At 38.9% G+C, this 22,377-nt stretch overlaps 1 protein-coding gene across 3 annotated transcripts in view; it reads left to right on the forward strand.

Annotated features, from left to right (window-relative positions):
* Window positions 1–8,600: 8,600 nt before the first annotated feature.
* Window positions 8,601–22,377, forward strand: part of rock2a (rho-associated, coiled-coil containing protein kinase 2a) — a 47,861-nt gene continuing 34,084 nt past the window's right edge. For all 3 annotated transcript variants that reach the window (XM_085256963.1, XM_085256964.1, XM_085256965.1), the window contains exon 1: window positions 8,601–9,476. In XM_085256963.1, coding sequence (XP_085113089.1) covers window positions 9,378–9,476 — 99 coding nt within the window. In that variant the 5' untranslated portion in view covers window positions 8,601–9,377. The remainder of the gene's footprint in view (window positions 9,477–22,377) is intronic.

Below are 22,377 nucleotides of genomic sequence, written 5' to 3' on the forward strand. Positions count from 1 at the left end.
GGACAGGTGTCTTTTATACAGATGATGAGTTCAAACAGGTGCCATTCATACAGGTAACGAGTGGGGGACAGAAAAGCTTCTTACAGAAGACGTTACAGGTCTGTGAGAGCCAGAGATTTTCCTTGTTTGAGGTGACCAAATACTTATTTTCCACCCTAATTTACGAATAAATTCTTTACAAATCCTACCATGTGGATTCATGGATTTTCTTTTCCACATTCTGTCTCTCACAGTTGCAGTGTACCTCTGGTGCAAATTACTGACCTCTGTCATCATTTTAAGTGGGGGAACTTGCACAATCGGTGGCTGACTAAATACTTTTTTGCCCCACTGTATGACTTTTCTTATAGAATGTCCCAAACCACATCTGAAACATATGAATTTAGCTATTATTCATAAACATAGCAACATGAACTGAGTTGCAGGTGAATTTTAAAGATTTCATATTTTTCATTGAAAGCTTTTTTTAATCAATACAACCTGAAGATAAACATTGGTGGGGAAAAAAGGTTTAAAACCCAAAAGAAATGAATGTTGTGCAAATTTAATGACGAATTCGTCTTCTTTGTTTTTATGGCCTTCAATTATACATAAAGAAAGATTAGTATTACTTTGAGTAATTGTTATTGCTCTTTATGGACATGATGTAGGCTCTGTCTCTCTCTCTTCTTTTTGCCCCCATTAAAAAACAGGAATGTCATAGGTCATACCAGTCAGATATATTTATACTGACAGTCATGCTAAACTGTTTTGAATAATTAATGCAAAAGCAATAAAGAGTTTAACCACATTTTAGAACACTGAATCATTCATAAATAGCTAGGCCTTGGTTATAGTATTTCAATATCCATGAGCAGTATATGGTTGATTTTAAAAAAGGAGAGTGCAACAAGAATTAGTTCAGTAAAGAGAACTTACAGGCAATTATCTAACAGATGATGCTTTAGTAATGATAATTATGACATCTATTCATAAAAGATAAAGTGTTGCTTCCTAAACTCTGCACATGTGATATTATATGTTAAAGAAATATACAGATTTTCTAAATACTCCAACTGTTTTTAAGTGGTTTCTTTATGTCTTTTAAATCAGTCTGGCTTCCTGATGCTCGCTGATGCGCGTGTGAATTGTAGATTCAGTGGTCTCTAGCGCCATCTTATGGTTTCTGTAAGTAATGACTGACTCACTAGGCCCGGAGGTACAATAAAATTGAATAAAATAAATAGAAAAATAAAAAGTTTGATTTTCCCATAGAAGTAAAAGTAAGCAAGCAGTGACAAGAATTTTAAAATGTATCATAATATTAACAATTGTAGTTTTTCTGTTTTTTGCTTAGTGATTGGGCATTGTTTATCATCCCCTGGACAAAATAACATGAACACCCCATATAAAATGATATTTTTGTTATAGACAATACATTGTTATACCTATATTATTCTCATCACTTATGTAATGATTACAGCTAAAATATTATTTATATAACTGTCTATATTCATTTAATAACTGGGGGCACAGATAAAGTGTGTCGTCCCCAAAATTTTGCTTTTGGGTGAAATTTTAAGCACCCATTTTGTTTTTTTCTACATTTCATGGTGGAAATATCTTAATTTATGGTAATGAAGACACAAATCTTAGCCACCCGGTGACTTTAATATCTAATCATAATCAGAGAAACTTCAAGAATCCCAGAGGGAAGTTAAGTTGTCATAGCAGCAAATATACAACAAACAACAAGCACTCGTATAAAATGAGTGTAGAAACAGAGTTATGATATCAATATAATATAAATATTATGTCACTGTGTAGGAGTTTTGGGATACTGAATTGTATATTTAAGATGTTCTCTGTTTGATTCTTTGTTCATTATTTACAGAAATGTTGAGCCTTTAATTCATAGTTCTAGTTTATGTTAGTTTATTTTGTATCTTTAGTGTTTTCTATCTCATCCTCCTCTGTCTTTTCTCCCCGATGTCGTGTTTATTCATGTTCCTGTTTTACTTTGTTAGCCTTTGTAGTCATCTTCTGTGTTTTGTGTGTCATTTTTGCTGTCTCATTGTCCTTGATTCTTATCATCTGTGTCTTGTTACCCTCCTGTGTGCTGTTCCTTGATTACCCTTTCATATATAAATAGTGGTATCTTCCCCTCCGTCTTCCTCTCAGGGTCTGTTCAGCCTCCCAGTGTGTTCCCTCCCTGCTTTGGATTCAGTTTGCCTTTTGCCTGTGGATTTTTGTGTTCTGACTTTGAATCAGCCAAAATAAAGGCTTGCTTTTTTTATTTTTCCTTCTGTCTTTGAGTCTGCATTTTGGTCCTAGTTCTGCAATTTTTATGACATCTGTCCTATTCTGTGTTTGCTTGGCTGCATATGGCGGAGTTTGTGTAACAAGTAAACAGCTATGCTGATACTAGGCCACTTTTGTGTCTTTGACTTTGAGAAGTAAACTCTTTAAGTGTGATTAAAGCACCTGTTCACATCAATGACTAAGTGAACTGTTTCTTTAAAACAAGTGACCTGTGTTGTGTGATCATTTGTATGTACTGTGTACTTCTTATCCAGTTGGAAATTGCATTGTCACTGAAGTCTACACCCACTTCAGTGGAAAGGGGAATATTTTTGTCATAGTCCAAATAATGCAATTGAGGATAATTTGAGAGTCATAACTCCACTCCAAGTTATCTTATGTGTGTAATAATAAATATACTAACCGCTGTCCCGTATCAATAGACCTTCATGCTTTAGTAGACTTTTTTGACCTGTGACAACAAGAAATAAATGTGTGTAAATAAAAAAATAAAAACATATAGCTGCTTCATTCTCGGGCAGCACACTGCCAATAACACAACACAAACCAATAGTGCCTAGTTCCTAGGAATTTAAAGCTCTTTATTAAGATGATGCAGCTGCAAAACAAAGAGGTAATCCTAGCAACCACAGGTAAAGTCTGGCCATCCCACACAGCTGATAACAAAGCTCATTTGATAGCTTTTTCCATATGTACACATTCATGTAACAACTACACATATATGTAGTGAAATTAGCCTCAGGATGTTTGCAGATGAGCATCATATGACATGTTACGTGATCTGTGCATTTAAGGGAATTTATGTATGCATTAAAAATTCTTGATTTGCCTTTTGAAAGCAAAGATGATTAGATATGTGGAGCTAAATGTGAAAATGTGTGCTTAAATTATCACTTTTCATTCCAGTTTTGATATGCATGTTTGTAAAATCTGTGTTCAAATTGCTTTGGATTTGTGTGTGGTTTTGAGCACACATTTGTGGGAATTCAGAATTTACAGACAAATCATTGTACACAGCTATCTACCTTTTCAGACTAATTTCACTCCATGCACATCTTTAATTGTTATTTTCCTGAATCCCAGGTTTCGAGTTCAATTCTGCCCTGATGAATATGTTTGCTAGTGTGAAATTTACTGAGAATCTTCTCAGAGATGAGTACAGCCAGCTTGAATGCAGCTTACGTCTGATTGCTGCTTTGGGAATATTTCAGTTTAGTGTGCATCATGTCTCTCACATCCTATCATCAAAATAACAGTAAGTGGTAATTCTTATTCAATTTATAACATTACTTGAAATATCCTTAAATAGTCTCCACCTTTACACATAAACACCACCTATATCAACTAAAAACTGCCCATGTGTTTATGACTGTCATATTCAGGTGAGTGTGAGCCTCTTAAAATGTGGTCAAAATAACTGAGATCTATGTTTAGTACAAGTGAAACGGCATGGAGTTATGATTCAATAACATTTACAAAGAAGCACAAGGGTCTCAGGATGGCACATCTTAGCCTAGTGCTTTACTGTGAGTGATGAGACAAGCTTATTAAAACAAGAAGTAGATCATTTTGAGCCTGTATCGTCGCTGTTATTTTGGACTGCATTTCCCAGACATCCCCTGTCAAACAGACAATAAATCTGCTGGTATGAGTGCTGTTTCCAAGAAACATTCCTGTTTCTGCAGGTGGCGTTTGTGTGTTTATCTGCTCGCCTGTCTGTGACACTCTCATGCAAACTGACTGTTCCAAATAAAGAAAATCTAAAAAGCATCACTTCCTGCTACTGTTACTGTATGGGAAATTGCACACATACACATGCAAGAGAGAGTGGAAAAAACTTTATTGTGACATTTAGTTTGAGCAAAGTGAAGGTACATCGATGGTTCGATTGCCTCTTTATTTCTTTAAATATAATAACGCAAACACTGAGACTTATTATAATAACTGATATTGAAAAACTGATCATCAAATTAATTCTGCTATAAATAATATATTCAAGTGCTTGTTAAAGTTAAACTCTAATTAGAAGTGCTATTGTAATTTTAAGACCTGGTAAGGAGTACGTTTTTTATGTCCCGTTGAATTTTAAGGGTATACTTTCTTTCTTTTTTTTTTTACCAATATTTATTATTTATCTGTGTTTTTATATTATATTATACAGCATCTTTATTTAAGTAAAGCTCTGCCAAATTGCATAAGCAGTGTGTGACTAAACTAAGTACACCCCATGATTCAATAGCTCGTAGAAGCATGTTTAGGTAGGGCTGCTCGATTATGGCAAAAATGATAATCACGATTATTTTCACTGAAATTGAGATCACGATTATTTGACGATATTTATTTAACCCTTTAAGACCTACCATAGAACCAAGTCCTCCAGAGCTTATTTTTTTTTTTTTTTTACATGTTGTAGTGCCATTTGTGGGAGCATTTCAAGTTGCTATACATCAATACAACTGTTATAGCCCATATTTTAATAATATGTAGGGGAGACCGGGGATAGTTGTAACGTGGGTCAGTTGTAACACTTCCAATTTCTCCAATCAGGGCTAAGTTTCAAATGATGTGACTCATCCTGTGCATGCCCAATTCAGTTCTGCTATCACATGTGAAAAATCAGCACATTTTGTCAAACACAGACAATTTAACATGAAAAAAAGTAATTTGTATGCCAAAAAGTAAGTTTTTCTACTTTATTTCAATTTCTAATAGCATTACCTGCTTTGCAGTTAAACTCATCAAACTTAGATTATGTTATTTGTATGTCTATGGGGATATATTCTGTGTAGGTCTTTAGTGCTAATGTTTTAGCCGTTGCCTGTAATGTTAGCTAGTTCATGGCTATAGGAGTTCTGGGTCAGTTGTAACAGCAACAGTCTGGGTTAGTTGTAACAATAATGCAGATGTTACAACTTACCACACTATTACTTTAACTTATATTAAACAAGTTGGGGTAACGGCATCAGCAGAGAGAGGTTCACTGGTCGCATTTGTATATGCGGTAATGCCATTGGCAACACAATTCCTCCACTGTTTGTGTTCCCACACATACATTATGCAGACCACTGTGTCAGAGATGGACCAGTAGGAAGTACTGGTAGTGGAAATAAGTCAGGATGGGTGCAAGAAACAGATTTCCTCATCTTTCTGAAGCACTTTGCAAACCACACCAAGGTAAGCCATGATAAAAAGTAATGGAATTGCGATGCTGGTGAACAACTACATTTTTTCAGCTTCATTGTTATGTTCAAAATTGGTGCAAGAGTTGTAGGTTATAATGCCCACTGAGCCAATGAGGCCAAACTCAAGGAAGACCAACCAAAATTAATGAAATATTCAGTTTCAGAAAATTCCATAATTTGTCTTTTTTGGGGGGTTGGAATATGTTCAAAAGCTAGATTTCTGCATTCTGTCACACACACACAGAGCTACATAAATGGATGTAAGTGCATTCATGTGTTGAATAAACAAAGATTACATGTTAATGTTTTGTTAGTACCCTTATTTCATTGTGTTACATTTCACCCCGGGATATGTTACAACTAACCCAGACTATGGGGTTAATTGTAACATTTCACTCTTCGTGTTTGAGACCATACCATGCAATGGGTAATTGTGCTGCAGAGAAAATAACTGCACTATTTAATAGCAGAGACATGTAAATACTTTGCATTACATTTTGAATCCACTACCTTAAAAGAGCTTCAATTTACAGACAGAAATGTCAAAAATGTTACAACTATCCCCGGTCTCCCCTATGCATTAAGTCCATAGTAATTACATAAATTGCAAAAAAGTGCAATAAACTACAAAAAAATTGAAAATCGCTTTTGTTTTGTTTACATATATTTCTACTTGGAGAAATTTAAGAGGTTTATCCCTCAAAACTTTAAATACAATAAAGTTGCAAAAAAATAGTTTCCCACCACAGGAAATTTATTTTGAGTGTCTTCATAGTTTTATTTTGGAGATACAGCAATTTTTATATACTGCAGGAAAAACAAAAAACAATCCTATGATGCAAATTTGCAAAGAAAACAGCATGTGCATCATTTTACTGTGGGAAGTGTTACGAACAGCTGATCGGAACGGCAAAGCGTGTTTCTGGAATATTATGTTTTTGTTCCTGCAAGCGCTTTTTATGCAATTTTTGCAAAGCTATATGTGGAACGAAACCGTGACCGAGGACAAGCTGATGGCATAAGATGTAAGTACAACTCCTCCGGTTTCATATGCAAAACAAATTATTGCGCTAGCTTACACGGTTCAGGTTCTACAGGGATTTAAAAATAGTTACGCAAAACGGAGCGTGCTGCTCTGACCGGCTTTAAAGGGTTAACAATAACTTTTAAAAAAATAATATAAAATAGTGTGCAACACCACTGAAGTTTTTTTTTTTTTAAACTCTCTTTTCAACCAACAGCAGTCACTCTCCAAATAACTTCTGCTTAGCTTTCCGAGCTTCCCTCGGGTCCTCTTAATCAGCGGTCTCCACCCTTTTTTGCGCCACGGACCGGTTTATGCCCGACAATATTTTCACAGACGGCCTTTAAGGTGTCGCGGATAAATGAGGGAGGGGCTAATAATCGGCTCAGTCATTTTTAATGATCGTTGAAAGCCCAGATCGTAATCGTGATTAAAATTCGATTAATTGAGCAGCCCTATGTTTAGGGTCAATCTCACATCATTGTGGAGAAATTTTGGTCACTCTTTACATTTTTGTTTCAGTTCACTGAGCTTTGTTTAGTCACAGCTCTCTTAAGGCTCCACTTCAGCATTTCAGTCAGGCTGTGGTCTGGACTTTGACTGGCCCATTGCAACACTTTCATTCTTTTTGTGGTCAGTCACTCTCTTCTAGATTTGCTCGTGTGCTTGGGATCATTGACACAGTTTAAGCTAAAATTTAGCTGTCAGGCCTCACATTTGACTCTATACAGAGGAGATCATGGTTGACTCATGGCAAAGTGCCCAGATTCTGTGGCTGCAAAACAAGCCCAAATCACAAGCTCTCCACCACCATGCTGACAGTTGGTATGAGGTGTTTGTGCATTATGGCCAAACATCTCCACTTTGGTCTTGTCTGTCCAAAGGACATTGTTCCAGAGGTCTTGTGATTTGTTCATGAGCAACTCTGCAAACAAGGTACATTTGTTCAGTGTTTTTCTAATCGTGTTGTGAACTTTAACATTTAACATGGTAACTGAGTCCTGCAGAGTCCAAGATGTAGCTCTTGGGTAATTTCTTTGAGATGTGCATGCTCTGACCTTGGGGTGAATTTGCTGGGACATCCACTCCTGGGAAGACTGTCTCTATCACTGTAGAATGATGGACTTTAAATTTCTGGGAAATAGCCAGATAACCGTGCCCAGAATGATGAGCAGCAGCAACTGCTTTTCTAAGATCTGTGCAGATGTTGTATCTCTTTGATATTGTGTTTGCACACACCTGAATGGTGCAGACAAGGAAACTGCTAAAACTTCTGCTTTTATAGAGGTACTCAAAATAATCAAGTGGATTTGATTATCGGCATCAGGCATCGAATTATTTTTAATTTTTTTTTGTTATGCCAACTAACCGTGTTCGGTGCTTTCCAGAAAACAATGTATTGGAGTGCATCACGAAGTATGACATATCTGCGCGGCATGTCAATCTTTCTGTCCTGGCAAAATTAAAGTAAACTGAGGACCTCTCCATCCAATTCATTTATGAGAAACCTGTATCCTGCCAAACTTGTTACATATCCTCCATCTTGAGTGTGGACTGTCACCTTCAGATAGAAGATATAAAGTCCTAAAATGCAGACTGGATTACTTTAAAAAGGAATTTGTCATCTTATCTTATTCACTCTTTGCAAAGACAGCTTCTGTGACAGCACTAGGAATTCCCCTAAGTAGTATATTGTATTGTGTTTCAGCTTATTTTGTGCGAAATAAATAAAGACATGGTGTAATATGTCATGTTTCCCAGTTCATCTGAAGCTGTATTGCCAAATTCTAAAATCTCAGACGAGCTAGTTATTTTTATTATATAAAACCTTAGAATTTGAAAAGAGTGTACTTTCTTTTGATCATCTTTGTGGTTGTCTTGCTCGTACTTATTGTTAAAAATATAAACTTATTACAGTTATGAACTACACAAAGAATGGATACTTTTGACCTACTAAAGAGAAGAGTTAAAGTTTTTGATATTAAAAGATTACACGAGAAATTTATCTCAAGCTATATCCAGGTTGGAGGGCAGGACTGATGGATTATGGGTAATTGAGTCCTCGGTGTGTGTGTGTTGATGTCAGGGGGCGGAGAGTGCGAGAGTACAGCCTCCGTGTGTGTTGGTGTGTAGATGTGAGTGTACGGTGAGGAATTCAGCTGCTGGATGAGTTTTTTCTGCGAGAGAAACTTATTTTTTTTGGCGTCCACGTCTTGAAGCGAGGAGGACAAATGCGAAAATGCGAGAAGAAATCCAGGAAGAGGCGAGCGAGTGCTTATTAAAAATTCAGCGCGGGAGAACAGACGTTATTACCCGTTCGGAGGACTTGTGGCAGCACCGAGGATAAACTCCACTTCTAACGGGCTAAAGCGTTGTTGAATGGGGTGAAACGAAGCGGAGTTTTTCCCTCCTAAAGATAGCAAGTCCAGGAAGAAAAAAAAATCCAAGCGGTCGAAACCCAGAAGGAAAGGGGAGTAAAAAGGGGGCAAAGAAAACGCCCTGCTTTGCTGCCTGTTGCTGGTAAATTCAAACTTTATCGCCAAGTTTAAAAAATGCATCTTCCACTTAACGAGAGGTGATAGTTCAAGTCGTCATTCCTAGCTTAAAGCCGGGCGGGTTTGCTAACTGACGGCCCCCTCTCACTTGGCAAGTTTTATGTTTTTGGAAGCATTGGGAATATTTTCTCCTCGTTGTGCACACCATTCCTGTTGGAAGCGATTTGGGTGGGCTGGGAGCCCAAAGGCTGCTCCGCCAGGCCTGCGGCCATTAGCCAGGAACAAAGAGGGTTCACATGTAAACTCAAACAGTTTGGAAAAGCCTCTTCATTAGTTTTTAAAACCCAACTTTTAACCACCAACGACGGCGCAGTCATGTCGCTGGGCGCCGAGAGGAGGATGGAAACCCGGCTGAAGAAGCTGGAGGACATGATCAGAGACCCCAGATCTGCCATAAACCTGGAAAGTTTACTGGTGAGTCAAGTGGGATCCACTTCATAGGTTATTAATGATGTTGTCTGATCGCTGAATGGCTAGGCACGCATGCACGCCCTCAGGTGAGCTAATTGCATTTAAACACCTTTTCATGTTAAAACGGTGCCGTTTATGATTTAAGTGTTATCGCCTGGTGGAGACACTGTAGACAAGCCTGATTAATAGTTAAATCTGGGTGCAGACAGAGCAGTTTGGGGCTCTTTGAGGCCTGTCTACAGATTAGGATTAACTACTTGAGATAGCTCCCCTGGGTGTTTTCATGGAGACTAATATTTTTAGATAACATATGGGCCCACCAAGCCACTGTAGTCCTATCAGTCCCAGATGTAACCACAGAACCATTGCAGTCTTCAAATAGGATGTTGGCTATGGAGGACCCAGTCTGCCAAAAATCCAATAAACCATATTGGCAGCAATTAATATCAGAAAATATATATAATAACAGTGTTTAGAATTAAATTAAAAATTAAAGTAGAAGAAAATATGAAAATTTGTCTCATACTCCTGTACCACCTAACATTTATCTATTTTAATGAGAAGAAAACAATTAGTATGAAGTTGTAAAACTGCGTATCTCCTACTGTTTCAACCACTCAGGTAAATGTGTAGATTTTTATCTGAAGTTCCACTTAATTATTATTTAAATTGTATTCATCTTCCATTTGTTTTTCCCCTTTGACCTCCCGAATATAAATAAGTGACAAGATAATAAACGAGCAATAGTATTAAGGAAAACAAATATATAAGTTATTGGAAGTGTTAGGTTATATCATGTCAGTGTCATGAACAATGTGAGAATGGCTTACTTTTTTGTTTCTGGATATTGCCTAAATCGGTTCTCTATATTTGCCCACCAGCTTAATTCATTAATTTAATTAATTAATTTTACAGTTAATTAATATAGTCTTCTGGAAACTGGAATGTTGTCCCTTAGTAGTAGTAGTAGTAGTAGTAGTAGTAATGATGAAAATCATTGAAGATTAGTTTCATGATATCTTTGTAGCTGAAGGAGAAAAACTAACTTTAAAGAGGTAAAACAGTGAGTATGTGTTTAGTCTATTGTACTCTCAGCAGCTGCTATTAGATTCTGACTGGAGATCATTTTGATTTGAATATTTCTGTTTTGTAGGGTGGGATTTTAGTACGCTCTGGTGCTTACATATAGCATTGCATTTGATTAGAATTGAGAGGCATGTAAAATCTATCATGTTTGTCTTTCTCTGACAGCTATCTTACCCCCCCCCCCCCCATTTGAATATTGGCCTCAAATTTAAGATAGCCTCTGTGTGTGTGTTTATACATACATGAATGTAGCATGGGAAGAGTCATGTCTGGTCATTGTCCAAAAGAGCTTTTTCTCAGATGTAGCAAACAATGGGAGATTGTCCAAGCCAGATGTGTTCTTACTGCTGGAAATAATCTATGTAGTTTGACCATGACAACCACTCGCTTGCTGTTTTCTCTTTGGGATAATCAGACTTTTCTCGGACTTTGACCACTTGGGAGCTGACAGGGTAACCATCATTTGATGCCAACTGATTTGGGTATTTGTGGTTTAATATCTCCCTCGGGTGATATCTGCAAAAGTCTCCCTGTTCATTTCTAATAATGTGTCATTTGTCTGATCCCCTTTTCCCCCTTGCAAGCTTTTTTCTTTTTCTTCAAGTTGGGTGACTACTTCTTTATTTGCTTTAGCTTTGTTCTTTTAATAAGTGCCAAAGTGGCACCACAAGAGGAAGTGGCTGAGTAAGACCACATAAGTTGTTTTTGGATTTCAATGCCATCACAGCAAACACAGTTGCTTCGTGGTGGTCATATTGGTGCAAGTTTATGGAGATTTTTCCATTTGAAGAAAAGAAAAATGTAAATATCATAAACTTTCAATTTGCCACAGAGCTTATTTTCTGTGATAATCCAAAACCCTTGTGGTATAAATGTCAGTGCCTTTTTGTTGAGCGATCTGGGACGATGTTCCAGTTTGGCCATTGGTTCTCGAAGTTTTCCCAGCACACCCCACTTCAGAAGCCAGAAGAAGTTCACACCGCAAATTCCACATAACTAACAATAAAAAAAGGAAATTTGAACATGCTGTGTAATATCAGCACAGTAGCATCTGCATACTCTTGTTTATCTTCCCTTAAAAAAAAATCATACCAGTAATCTTTGTTTAATCTGGTTGTCCGTGTGCTGTTACATCAACACGCTGGTTCTTATTCACCTACAGCCTGGCAACCATTTCTATTTTGCTTTCCTCGGGAGAGGGGAGTGAGACGGTGCATTCCCTGAATTTTTTTCCTCAGAGGTAAAGTGGTCAGAAGTTATGAGATTGTGAACGATGTCTCAGGTCCCTGTGTTTACCCTGTGCGGGGATGAGTCAGACCTGTTTGTACAGCCGCTTATGTGACGTACAATTGAAAGATTTTTTTTTTTTTTTTTTTTTTTTTTTGGGCCAACAGACGATGGACTTGCCTGATTGCAGACCTTTCATTAACCACCCACATCTGGTGATTTCTTTAGCAGCTCAGTGATTGTCAGGGTATGGACGATGGCCCAGAAGTAATGGATGTTGAGCCAAATAAGGATAGCGTTTGCAATTATTGCCATTGATACAATCAAATAACTCTTGCTTTCTAAGTTGGCGAAGGACTGATGTATTAGAATTGAAACTGTTTAAATGTGTCTGTCTTTAAGTTTTGTGATGACCTAACGTTGCATAAGGCAGTGGAAAAATTCTTCCATTACACCAGTGTATATCACGACTTTGGGCTTAAATGGGAAAAGAGGTCTTCCGACAATTTAGATCAGCTCTGTTCTCCCAAAATAAATTTAGATCTCGGTTATTTTCTGGACCCTAGGAAAGCTGGAATCCCAAGCTATTTTCAGACCTATTAACTGTAACTTTTAGCCAACATTGTGTGATGTTGCCTACTTTAGCTTTAAAGTTAGAGGGTGGTGTTTGAATTTCTGGGGCCCCTAACTGGATGTGACAGAGTGCAAACACACTGTCAGCTCTATCTTAAAAAGCATCACCTCACCCCTTTTAATGGGCCCCTTCTGACTCAGCCCACCCCCCCTTTCCCATACATCCCTTCCCCTGGGGTTCTCCCGCCCCCCTCCATACAACTTGAGGCAATCCTGGTCAAGTCCTGAGGAAGAATTCGGCATAACTTGACCACCGGTGGTGTTTACTTCCTGCACATGAGCTGGGGAGAGAGAGGTGTTGAGTGTTTGAGACAAAAGTTGAGTGGGAAGCATGCGTAGGAGAGAACAGGCTGCGGTTTTCCATTTTTAGCAGCCTCGGTGCTGTCGCTGGGATCAAGAAGTTTTGCTGCTCGGTGTGTTCAGAAACACGCATGCACACAAACAATAAATGCTAAGATATGTCTTGTTTTTGTTTGGGTTTTGGGGGTGGGGGGGGGGGGGTTGCAGGTGAAGGAAAAACATGCATACTTAAAGTGCCTAGATAATTGCTCACAGGCTCATATTTGGTAAATAATGAATCACAAATCCCCTGTTATTGTGGCATGGCAACGGTACCAGAGGGAGCCACATTGTGTGGACCCTTTATTTATTCTTCTCACTAACAGCTTAGTGAAGGAAACTCGGTAATTAATTTCAGGTTTGTGCTTTTTTTCCCCTTTCCTTTTCTTTTTTAAGTGATCATGAAGGTAATGCATTTAAGGAGCAGTGGGCAGGCTTCCCTTAGGATAAGGAAAACTGACGTGGAGGAATGTGCAGCATCTGTCAGGGAAACTCGGTCACCTTCCTTAGTCAATCTTCAACTCTTGTGATGAGATGGGGCAGAGCTGCTGCTATCTGTAAATCCAGCCACAGAACAGCCAGGGGAAAAAATAATACTTAAATGATGCGTTAATGCCGCCCCACTCTCTGGTTATATAAACTGTAGATCACTATATTGCCTCTATCAGCACTCGATCAAGCGTAACCTCAAGTCTCAGCAACCTTCCCCTTGTGCAAACGGTAGGGATCGTTATTTGGCAGGACACCACTGCTGACTGAAGTGCAGGACTTAACTTGGCAGCTCCAAGTACAGGCAGTGATTGTTAAGGAGCAAGCACAAGATGGGGCCTTTCCCGGAATTAAAGAAAAAGACAAAACTAAAATATGGACAGGTTATTTGCAAATCACTCAAGTTTCTGCTGTCCTAAAGGAAATGACCTCACTGAGTAAATAGTTGGCAGCCATACATGGGGCTCAAAGTTCCATAGACTTCTGTCCTGCCTGCACTTTCCCCGTTCGCTTTCTAGCCTTATCTCTTTTCCCTGGCCCTACTTTTCTCTCAGCCCCTCCCCTCAGGCTTGTTAAACACACTGCAGGTATGTTAACTGTGTTTTCATACTTTTGCAGGCCCAGGGCGTGCAGATAACTTAATGCACAGCACTTATGTGTGAATGATATGGGAAATAGAGCTAAAAGCTTGTATGATGCCTTCCAGTTTATCTCTGGGGGGCAATCCCTGTCCATTTCTTTTAAGATCATTTGGAGTGATGCTCTTTTTATTCAGCATTAGTTGGGAAAGCCTTTTAATACATATGCTGTCTCTTTTGCTTAGTACTGGTTATTCACGCCCTTTTTTTCTCTCCCTATTCCTACTCGTATATGCTTCATTTTGTTTTGTTTTTTTCCATTAATTTTTTTGTCTTCTCATCTCCCATTTTCTTCAGCTTTTTTCTTTCTTCCCCTCCCCTTTAACTTATTGTCACTCCACTTCTCACCTACACTAGACTTTCTTCCTCTGTAGCTATTGGGATAAATGATATCCCCTCTTTGTCAACCTGAGTTTTGGCTTCTTCTCTGGAGTGTAGTTGAGTTGCTCTCAGGCAAACAGCAGCAGCAGACCAGACCCGGCTTCAGTGTGCTAGCTGGATAGAAACACTGCCTTATAAGGCACTGGGGATGGTGGCCCCAGCCAATTTTTTTTTTCCTTCAAAACAAGCCGGTCTCTCGGCTCCACACCACCTCTGGTGAGTCGGCCGGGCCTCCCCATGGTCTTTTTTTGGTTTTTCGCTCCACTCCAGTGAAGAAGACCCGGCGTCTTCTGGGTGTGCAAACCCTCAGCAGTCTCAAAATGTCAACCTTCACTTCAGTTATGCAGCTCCTGGTCTCCTTTAGTGGTCAGAGCTAGGAAACATGATAAGGGTTTTCCTTGTTTATTAAAGCCATACATGGCCCACCAGAGGCTTTTTTGGAAATAAAAAAACACTTAAGGCCTGTAAGAAAGAAAAAGAGTAGGGGAAATTTAAAAATGTATTTATTTAGGTCAGTATTTTAATTCTGATTATTTATTCATTGGCTTAGCAAACATCATCTAGTTGCTGAACTTAAAAGCATATGCCTTTACAGGGGATTTCCATAAACTTAAAAAATAACCTAGGAGTAGGACAAATATTGATGTAGGGAACTGGGTCGTCTGGTAGTTGAGTTCTGATTGTTAGGCGTGGTGTTTAACCGCAAAGCTCATCTTGCAAGGACACACTCTGGTCTCTGCTGGCTTTCTGCCACCGTGGGATGTCTGCAGGCGCAAATCGGGGAGTAGAGGGGTCCTCTACTTAATTATAATGTGTATGTCTTGCATTACAACACGGATGTTTGGCTGGTTGTCAATGTTGCATGTTTACCTGCAGAGATCATTAATACCATAGATCGTAGCTTAGCACAAAAGCAAAATAAGGGCAAAAACCAACACCTGCCTTTTTTACACTAATAAAGCTAACTAATTGACATGTTGCATCTCATTAATTTTGGTGATTAAAGTAATATGATGCTGGTTGTTAAAGATTTACGTGTCAGACAGGTGGTTTCCTGTCAGCTACACTCTGAGAACCCCAGGAAGTTACCCAACCTGGCCAAGAATGAACTTTTGTCCAAAATGAACCTCCTTGTTTCCTCATTTGCTGTTTCCTATACATTGGACACTCAATGGGTTGCTCTACATTTGGGAGCAAGTTTAGATTTTGGAAAAATTATTATTGTTTTGTGTTGCACAGCATGTATTTTGAATACAACTTTATACATCTGTGTGTTGATGTTCACTTCTCAGTGTTGCCCTATCACAGGTAAATTGTTTTTTGCTTATATAGTGTCCCATATACAATTTCAAACTGTTATTTTTTTTTTCACTTGCAGTTCAGATATGATATGCCCAGTGTGACCATTTTGAAACCACTGTAAACAGCGGTTCATCAAAGCAGGCAGTGGGTTGAGTCAGACTGTGTTTTTAAGCTAAATTGCAACATTAGTGCAAGAAATACAACAGAGTTGATAAAAAGTGACACAGTCATTTCCCTTAACATCATAAGTCTATAACTATATATAATATGTTCTTTGCAGTTGATGCCAGATCATATTTGAAGATGGATCTTTGCCCTCAGTACTGTAGCTAATTAATGATCACATTTGTACCCCTGCTCTTGTTTTTCTCGTGTTACAGTTTGTTGGACACATTTTTGAGAAAATCTCTAGTGAAGCGGCTGCTCTCAAGTCGAAAAGATTAGAGCTAATCTTGGACAGCAATCACCTGTTTTTCTGTAACTACTTGCAGGCAGTTCATGCAAACACTTATACTTTGTATTCCATTACTTAAATAAATTCTGATAAATCTCGAATGTTCATTTTGCTTTTCCTTAGCCAGCTGTAAAAAATTAATTACTAACTGAACAAAAATCAAAGTCCACACCTTAAAATACCCACACATTAATAAACACCTAATTCTCAGCACCTTGATTTCATGTTATATAATGCCTCAGACAAATGGAACAAGATATGAGTCAGGAGCTGTCCAACAGGGATGTGAGAAGAAAGTTTAGAATGAGGAAGAATGCAAGCACAAGAATTGACTTTCTCAAAATTTACATGGAGATTTTCCAATCGTGGCATTGGAATGACCCCCCTCTTTGCATCAAACATGAGGGCAGGAAACAGTACTAGTTTCCTGAGTTGTGTTGTGTTACAGGAACTTTGTGTTATTTTCCTGCGTTTCTGTCTTCCCTGTGTCATCATCCATGTGATTTGGCTCTTCTTCTGTGGACTTTGAGCCTACTCTAAACCAGAATTGGAAGGACTTTGACACTATGGCCACACTCAGTCAGCCTCACACACACACATAACAAAAGACGCTGGTAGTGATTGGGCCAGCATGCCAGTTTTGTCATATTTTTTGAGTCCACATTTCCCTCAGTCACCACAACAGAGAATATAAAGTTAACATGACTCTTCCAGACACAATATTTAGAAGTCTGCCAGGTTGAAATAAACCAGACTTCTCCTTAATATGACATTTGGACTAGAAGCAAAGCTGAAATCTGAGATATTGATGTGTTTACGGTGGTGTAGGGTTCTCATGTATGCACACAGAGATTTCACCTTAATCTCTTTGCTGTTTTTGTCTAGACATAAAGACTGTGGTTGATATTTTAACTTAAAGTAGGATTTGGTTATAATGCAGCACTCAGGTTCTGTGACCTTCCTGCATAGTTTTTGAATCTTACTGCTCTGCAGGAAGACTTAACTTTTGAAGAACTTTCAGTTCCCACACCGATCAAAACTGTAAAGGTCATGAACTCAGTTATGCAAATGGCTTTGTGGTTAACAGTGACGGCAAAAATCCTGTTGTTGACTTTGTTGTCATGCTGTGCAAAATCTTCCCCCGGTGGCGCGAGCATTGAGGAGTTTAATACCTGAGTCTTGGTATATTTTTAGTTTCAACTGAGGGTGTGAGTGAGAAGAGCAGAGAAGAGAACAGGAGGCTCCCACGCATAACGCACAATCCATCTGGCCTCAGCCTTATCATTCCATCACAACCTGCTGGTGAAACACAGCCTCCTACACGCATACACAAACTTTCTGTCATGCACACATGCTTATGCACAGGCTCGGGCACTCATAGATACGCATTAGTGTCCATTTTCACAAGCAAACAACATTTATTCAGTTGATCTTAGCAACACACAGCCTGCATTGTGTGTAGCCAGCAGCAACAATAGAGCTATACAGCTCATTACCAAACAGCTACAGATTGTCAGTGAGTTCACTGCCTTTAGTAAACACAAACAAGGACATTCGTATGTTCGCACTCGAGTTTAGACCGGGAGTGTTTGTGTTGAAGCTGGCAGTTATAATTGAAATGGTTTGTGTCTATACTAAAAATATTTATATACAAATGTACTCATAGACATGCCAAAGGATCGAAACAAAATCTAAGCCTAATGATGTCATCTTAGTGCTATGTTTTTGTTTTGTTTGTGTGTGTGTGTGTGTTGTAATTTAAATTTGCCTCATATTGGGTGGTATGGTTGTGCAGTGGTTAGCACAGGCAACTCGCCTCATTTGAACCCTGCTTCCTTCTGCAGTCCAAACACATGTATGGTTTGGCTGTGGGTGTGTAGTAGATTAAGTACTTGAAATGTATAGAATAACACACTTTATGCACAGCTAGAATGTAACTTGTAGCCTAAAGAGGTTAGAAAAGGCCAGAAAAGCATTTTATAAATGTGAGAACATATGGAAATAGCCACCACGTTGTCACCGGTTAGCTTCTGAAGAGCATTTTTTTCACTGTTGCCATCCTGCTGTTTCCTGCTCAAACCAGATGTGCTGAATGCGTGGTGGCTTTGACTGTCGAAAGCTGTTAGCCAGAGAACATTTTACTCAGTATGACACAAAACATTTACTACTTATAGATTTTTGTAAGTAATTTTTGCAACTGCAGGCATCACATCCTGCTGGCATTAAAAGGAATGCAGGTTAAGGAAACTTCTAAGTTGGCTTCACTTCTTAAACTAAGAAACTATGTCTGTCTTTTATACAGTCTGTGGCAATAGACTTAAAATAAAGGAATTTCTGAATTCTAAGGAAAGGGTTCGGTTTCCCTCTTGGATTGCTTAATTAGAGGAATTTTTTTCAGAGACTTGAGGCCCAACAGTTTGCTGGAAAATGGTAGCCATTAACCAGGGCAGGCTTGATGTAATCCTTGGGTTAATTGTCAGTAAAAACAACATTTTAGTATGAATTGTGACAGGTTGCCGCCAAAATGAAGTGTGCCTTGCACAAATGCAGTCTTTGTGCTCAATGGATAGAACATGACTTTAAATGTCAAACAGCAGAATGGCTGGTTGACAGAACATCGTTATTATAAGATTTGAGATTAAGTTTTTATGTGCAAGCAGTCTTCCCTTGCCCCTTTTTTCCTGGCACATTCCTCAGTGTACTTAATAATAAAGCGTGGGGAGGGCGCAGGAGCATGAGACAAAAATATGTCAAATTCAGGAGCAAGAAGTAATTGTTATTCCCAGTGGAGACATTAGCTGCGCTATTTGTGAACCCAGGATTCCTGCTGTTGTCTTTCTCGAAGAGTTTATGGGCTCTGCCTGGCAAGGTCCCCTCGCTCTGCCCGGCTGGCCAGCCCACCATTTATCCACACAACTATTTTTAAAACTGCTGGAATTCTATCAAAACATCAACTTTCTGCTCAATCCTTTTAAAGCTCAGAGCAGTGCTGCTTGTTTTCTGTTCCACATGCCTAGTGATGAGACGGTTATGAGGAGAGGAAGAGTGGTGGGGGGGAGTGGACTAAAAGTGGAGCAGAGGGAGGTTGTGACTTTTAATAGTTAGGGCTATTCCTTTTCTGCTTTTAGCTTCTTTCAGGTTAACATCATTGCATTCTTGACTGGTGGATCCACGTGGCTTTTTATAGGGTGATAAAGAATGGAAGCAGGCGAGGGGAGAACAACCGCTCTGTCAGCGGCAGGTTGGGTAAATAAAAAGGGAGAAGAATAGAATGTGCCGAAATGGCGCTCTTATAAAATGCCTGCCTCCTGCGACTTCAACCAGTCTCAGCTCTTTGTATTTTGCAGGAGTTGCTATGCGACGAGCCATAACCCACGGGCTGGATTACAGTATAGCAGAGATAAAGAGCCATCTAATAGATACATAGCAATTCATACTGATAAGCCTGACTGGGAAGATACTCCTATCAGCTCAAGGAGACTGTAAGGATGTTAATAACTCTACAAGGAAGTGTAGCCCACTATATATCAAAGTGTGCTAAAGAAACTGACTGGATAATCTGTAATTATTCACATTCATTATTACAGAAATAAACATTCCCTTTAATTTAAGCGAAGCCAACACTACATTAGTTATCCGAAAGGGCTATATATACAGAGGACCAAAACGTCCAAAATCATGAATGTAAAAAATAAACATGTATGATTTTAAATGCAGTAAATTTCCACAGCATGTCTTTTATCCTGTCTTCCTTCTCTCACCCCAACCGGTCGCAGCAGATGGCCGCCCCTCCCTGAGCCGGAGGTTTCTTCCTGTTAAAAGGGAGTTTTTCCTTCCCACTGTTGCCAAAGTGCTTGCTCATAGGGGGTCATATGATTGTTGGGTTTTTCTCTGTATCTATGAAGTGCCTTGAGGCGACTTATGTTGTGATTTGGCGCTATATAGAGCTGGGCGATAGAACGATAACGATATGTATCGCGATATAACTTTTACTCGATAGAGAAATTAAGCTATCGCGATATACCTCGCCGCTCTTGTCCTCTTTTAAAAAAAAAAAAAAAAAAAAAAAAAAAAAAAAAAGGTCAGCCAATCCAAATTAAGTAGCGCAGAGCCGAACCAATCACAGCCGCAGCGTCACGTCCGCGTGACTTGTTACGTACAGCACAAGTGCCAAGCCACACGTGTGTTTGTTTGGGAAACAGCCAGCGGGTAATGGAGCCAGCGCGTAATGGAGGAAATGAGTGTGCCGACTAGAAAAATCAACCGAGCGTGACCGAAGAGAAAACAGATGATGGTTCCAATGCCGGAGAGATTGTCGAACGGAAGAGCCATAGAAGTTCCGTAGTGTGAAGGTATTTCGGCTATTTCAAGTCTGACAAAAAACAGAGTAGCGTGCACTGTAAATTGTGCCGAAAGCAAGTCTGGAAATACAATAAACTGGTGCATGCGTCACACTGTGCGCCACGTTATTGTTTCGGTGAAATGAATTTCTACAATACTGTTACTGTTAATTCTACTCTCTGCAGTGTTTAAATGCTTACATATACACACAGTTACTGTCCCTCCACACATACGACTCGGTTCTGCTTCTGTGCCCCAGCTTTGTTTACTTTTTCCCACCGAGGCTTCTAGACTTCTGATTGGCCAACATTTCTGCACGGTTAGGAATCTAGCGCCACCTGCTGCTTTGGCATGTTCATAGCAGCGTTTTCCTTCATTTCTGCCTTTATGTGTGGACGGGATTATTTTTAAAACGAAAACGGAAAATCTCCGTTTTCAAAAATACCCGTGTACGTGTGGACGTAGCCTCAGTCTCTGACTGGAAGCGCTAATTTGTCATTCGGCTTTTGTCAGACTAAAGTAACTGTTAAAACTGTTTGAAAAGCTAAGCTATACAACAAGGAGAGATTGAGAATTTCCTTTTAGTTCTCAGTTTATTTGATATTGACAAAAGTTAGTCAGTTTTGTCTGTTCTTCTGTAAAACAAACTAAGATTTATTTTTAGAATTTATATTTTGTTTCTAAGTGGAATTGACAATTTAGTCTGTTTCGTTTGTTCTATTTTGAAACTTAAACGCTTTAGTGGCTGCCTTTTGTGTAGTTTGCAATATTTGCCTTTATCTATCTGAAAAAGTCTCATGTTCCTTAAGTACATCTACCCTGTTGAACTTATTATGGGAAATAAATATTTAAATAAAAACAAGCTGCTGATTATTTCACATTTTACTTGTGAGCAACGGCACATTTAAATCTTACAAATATAGTTATTTGGCTTATATCGTGATAGATATCGTTATCGCCTGAAATGAAAAAAACATCGTGATATGAAAAAATCTCATATCGCCCAGCTCTAGCGCTATATAAATAAAATTGAATTGAATTAAATTAAATATTAAAAATAACTTAGTGACTGCAAGGCATCAGTCACATAGCCCTAGAGGCCAGTCAATAACCCCATTGGCTACAATTGTTGCTAACAATTGTAATCACAACAACAAAAAAGACGTAACATAAACCAAATGGAGACTGTTCACCTTTACAGTAAAAGTTATGCTTTATTTCTATAACCGGGGGCTACTGTGGCAATCTCCTAGTGACCAAAGGAGTTGCAAGGATGTTTTTGGTGCATCACCCTCTTTGTGACCTTTTTTCTCAAGCAACCACTTGCCAGTCAGTCAGGATATACACATTGTGTTTTCAGGTGACCCTCCTGTGTGTGACTGAACCGTCTTCAGGACCCTTATCGGAGCTTTAGCAAATGTTATTGCAGAGACAGTAACCATTTGCCAAAAAGTTGGGGAACAAACAAATTGCCTTTGTTATTGGTGGCTGGTAGGAGGTTGCTGACTGGTTTCTAGGCCTGTGTACTGGACTTAAAACACATTCCTGTTTTAAGGGGGGGGGGAGACGACTAAATGAAGACCAGAAATGGCAGTTTATGTCACATTTTAAAGGAATGAGGAACGAGTATTGTCAGTATTTTGTGGTTTTAGTGACTGTCATTATTAGTAAGGTTATATATTTACCTGTTTATTGTTTATTGTCTCAAATTCATTGAAGTTAAAACTATTGATGCAGCTTCGTTCCCCCAGAGACTTAACCACTTATTTAATATTCAAGAAATGCTGCTTCCACAGACTTCCAGTCGCCTTTGCATTTACATTTATTTTATTTTATTTTATTTTTTTTATAGTAATGGAAGTTAATTGAAAGAGCTATTTGCAGTCATTTCCCTTGTGTAACTCCAATGCACTAAATGGCTTATTATGCATGACCTTTGAGGTTACTGCTAATCCTGCAGTGTAAGAATTACTATAAATGTGGTTCAGGAAAGCATTTTGAAGTGGACTGGTGC

Source organism: Mchenga conophoros, linkage group LG19 (genome assembly GCF_057382185.1).
Source record: "Mchenga conophoros isolate Kocher_MC1m ecotype Shallow Benthic linkage group LG19, M_conophoros_male_GT1.1, whole genome shotgun sequence".
Classification (NCBI taxonomy): domain Eukaryota; kingdom Metazoa; phylum Chordata; class Actinopteri; order Cichliformes; family Cichlidae; genus Mchenga; species Mchenga conophoros.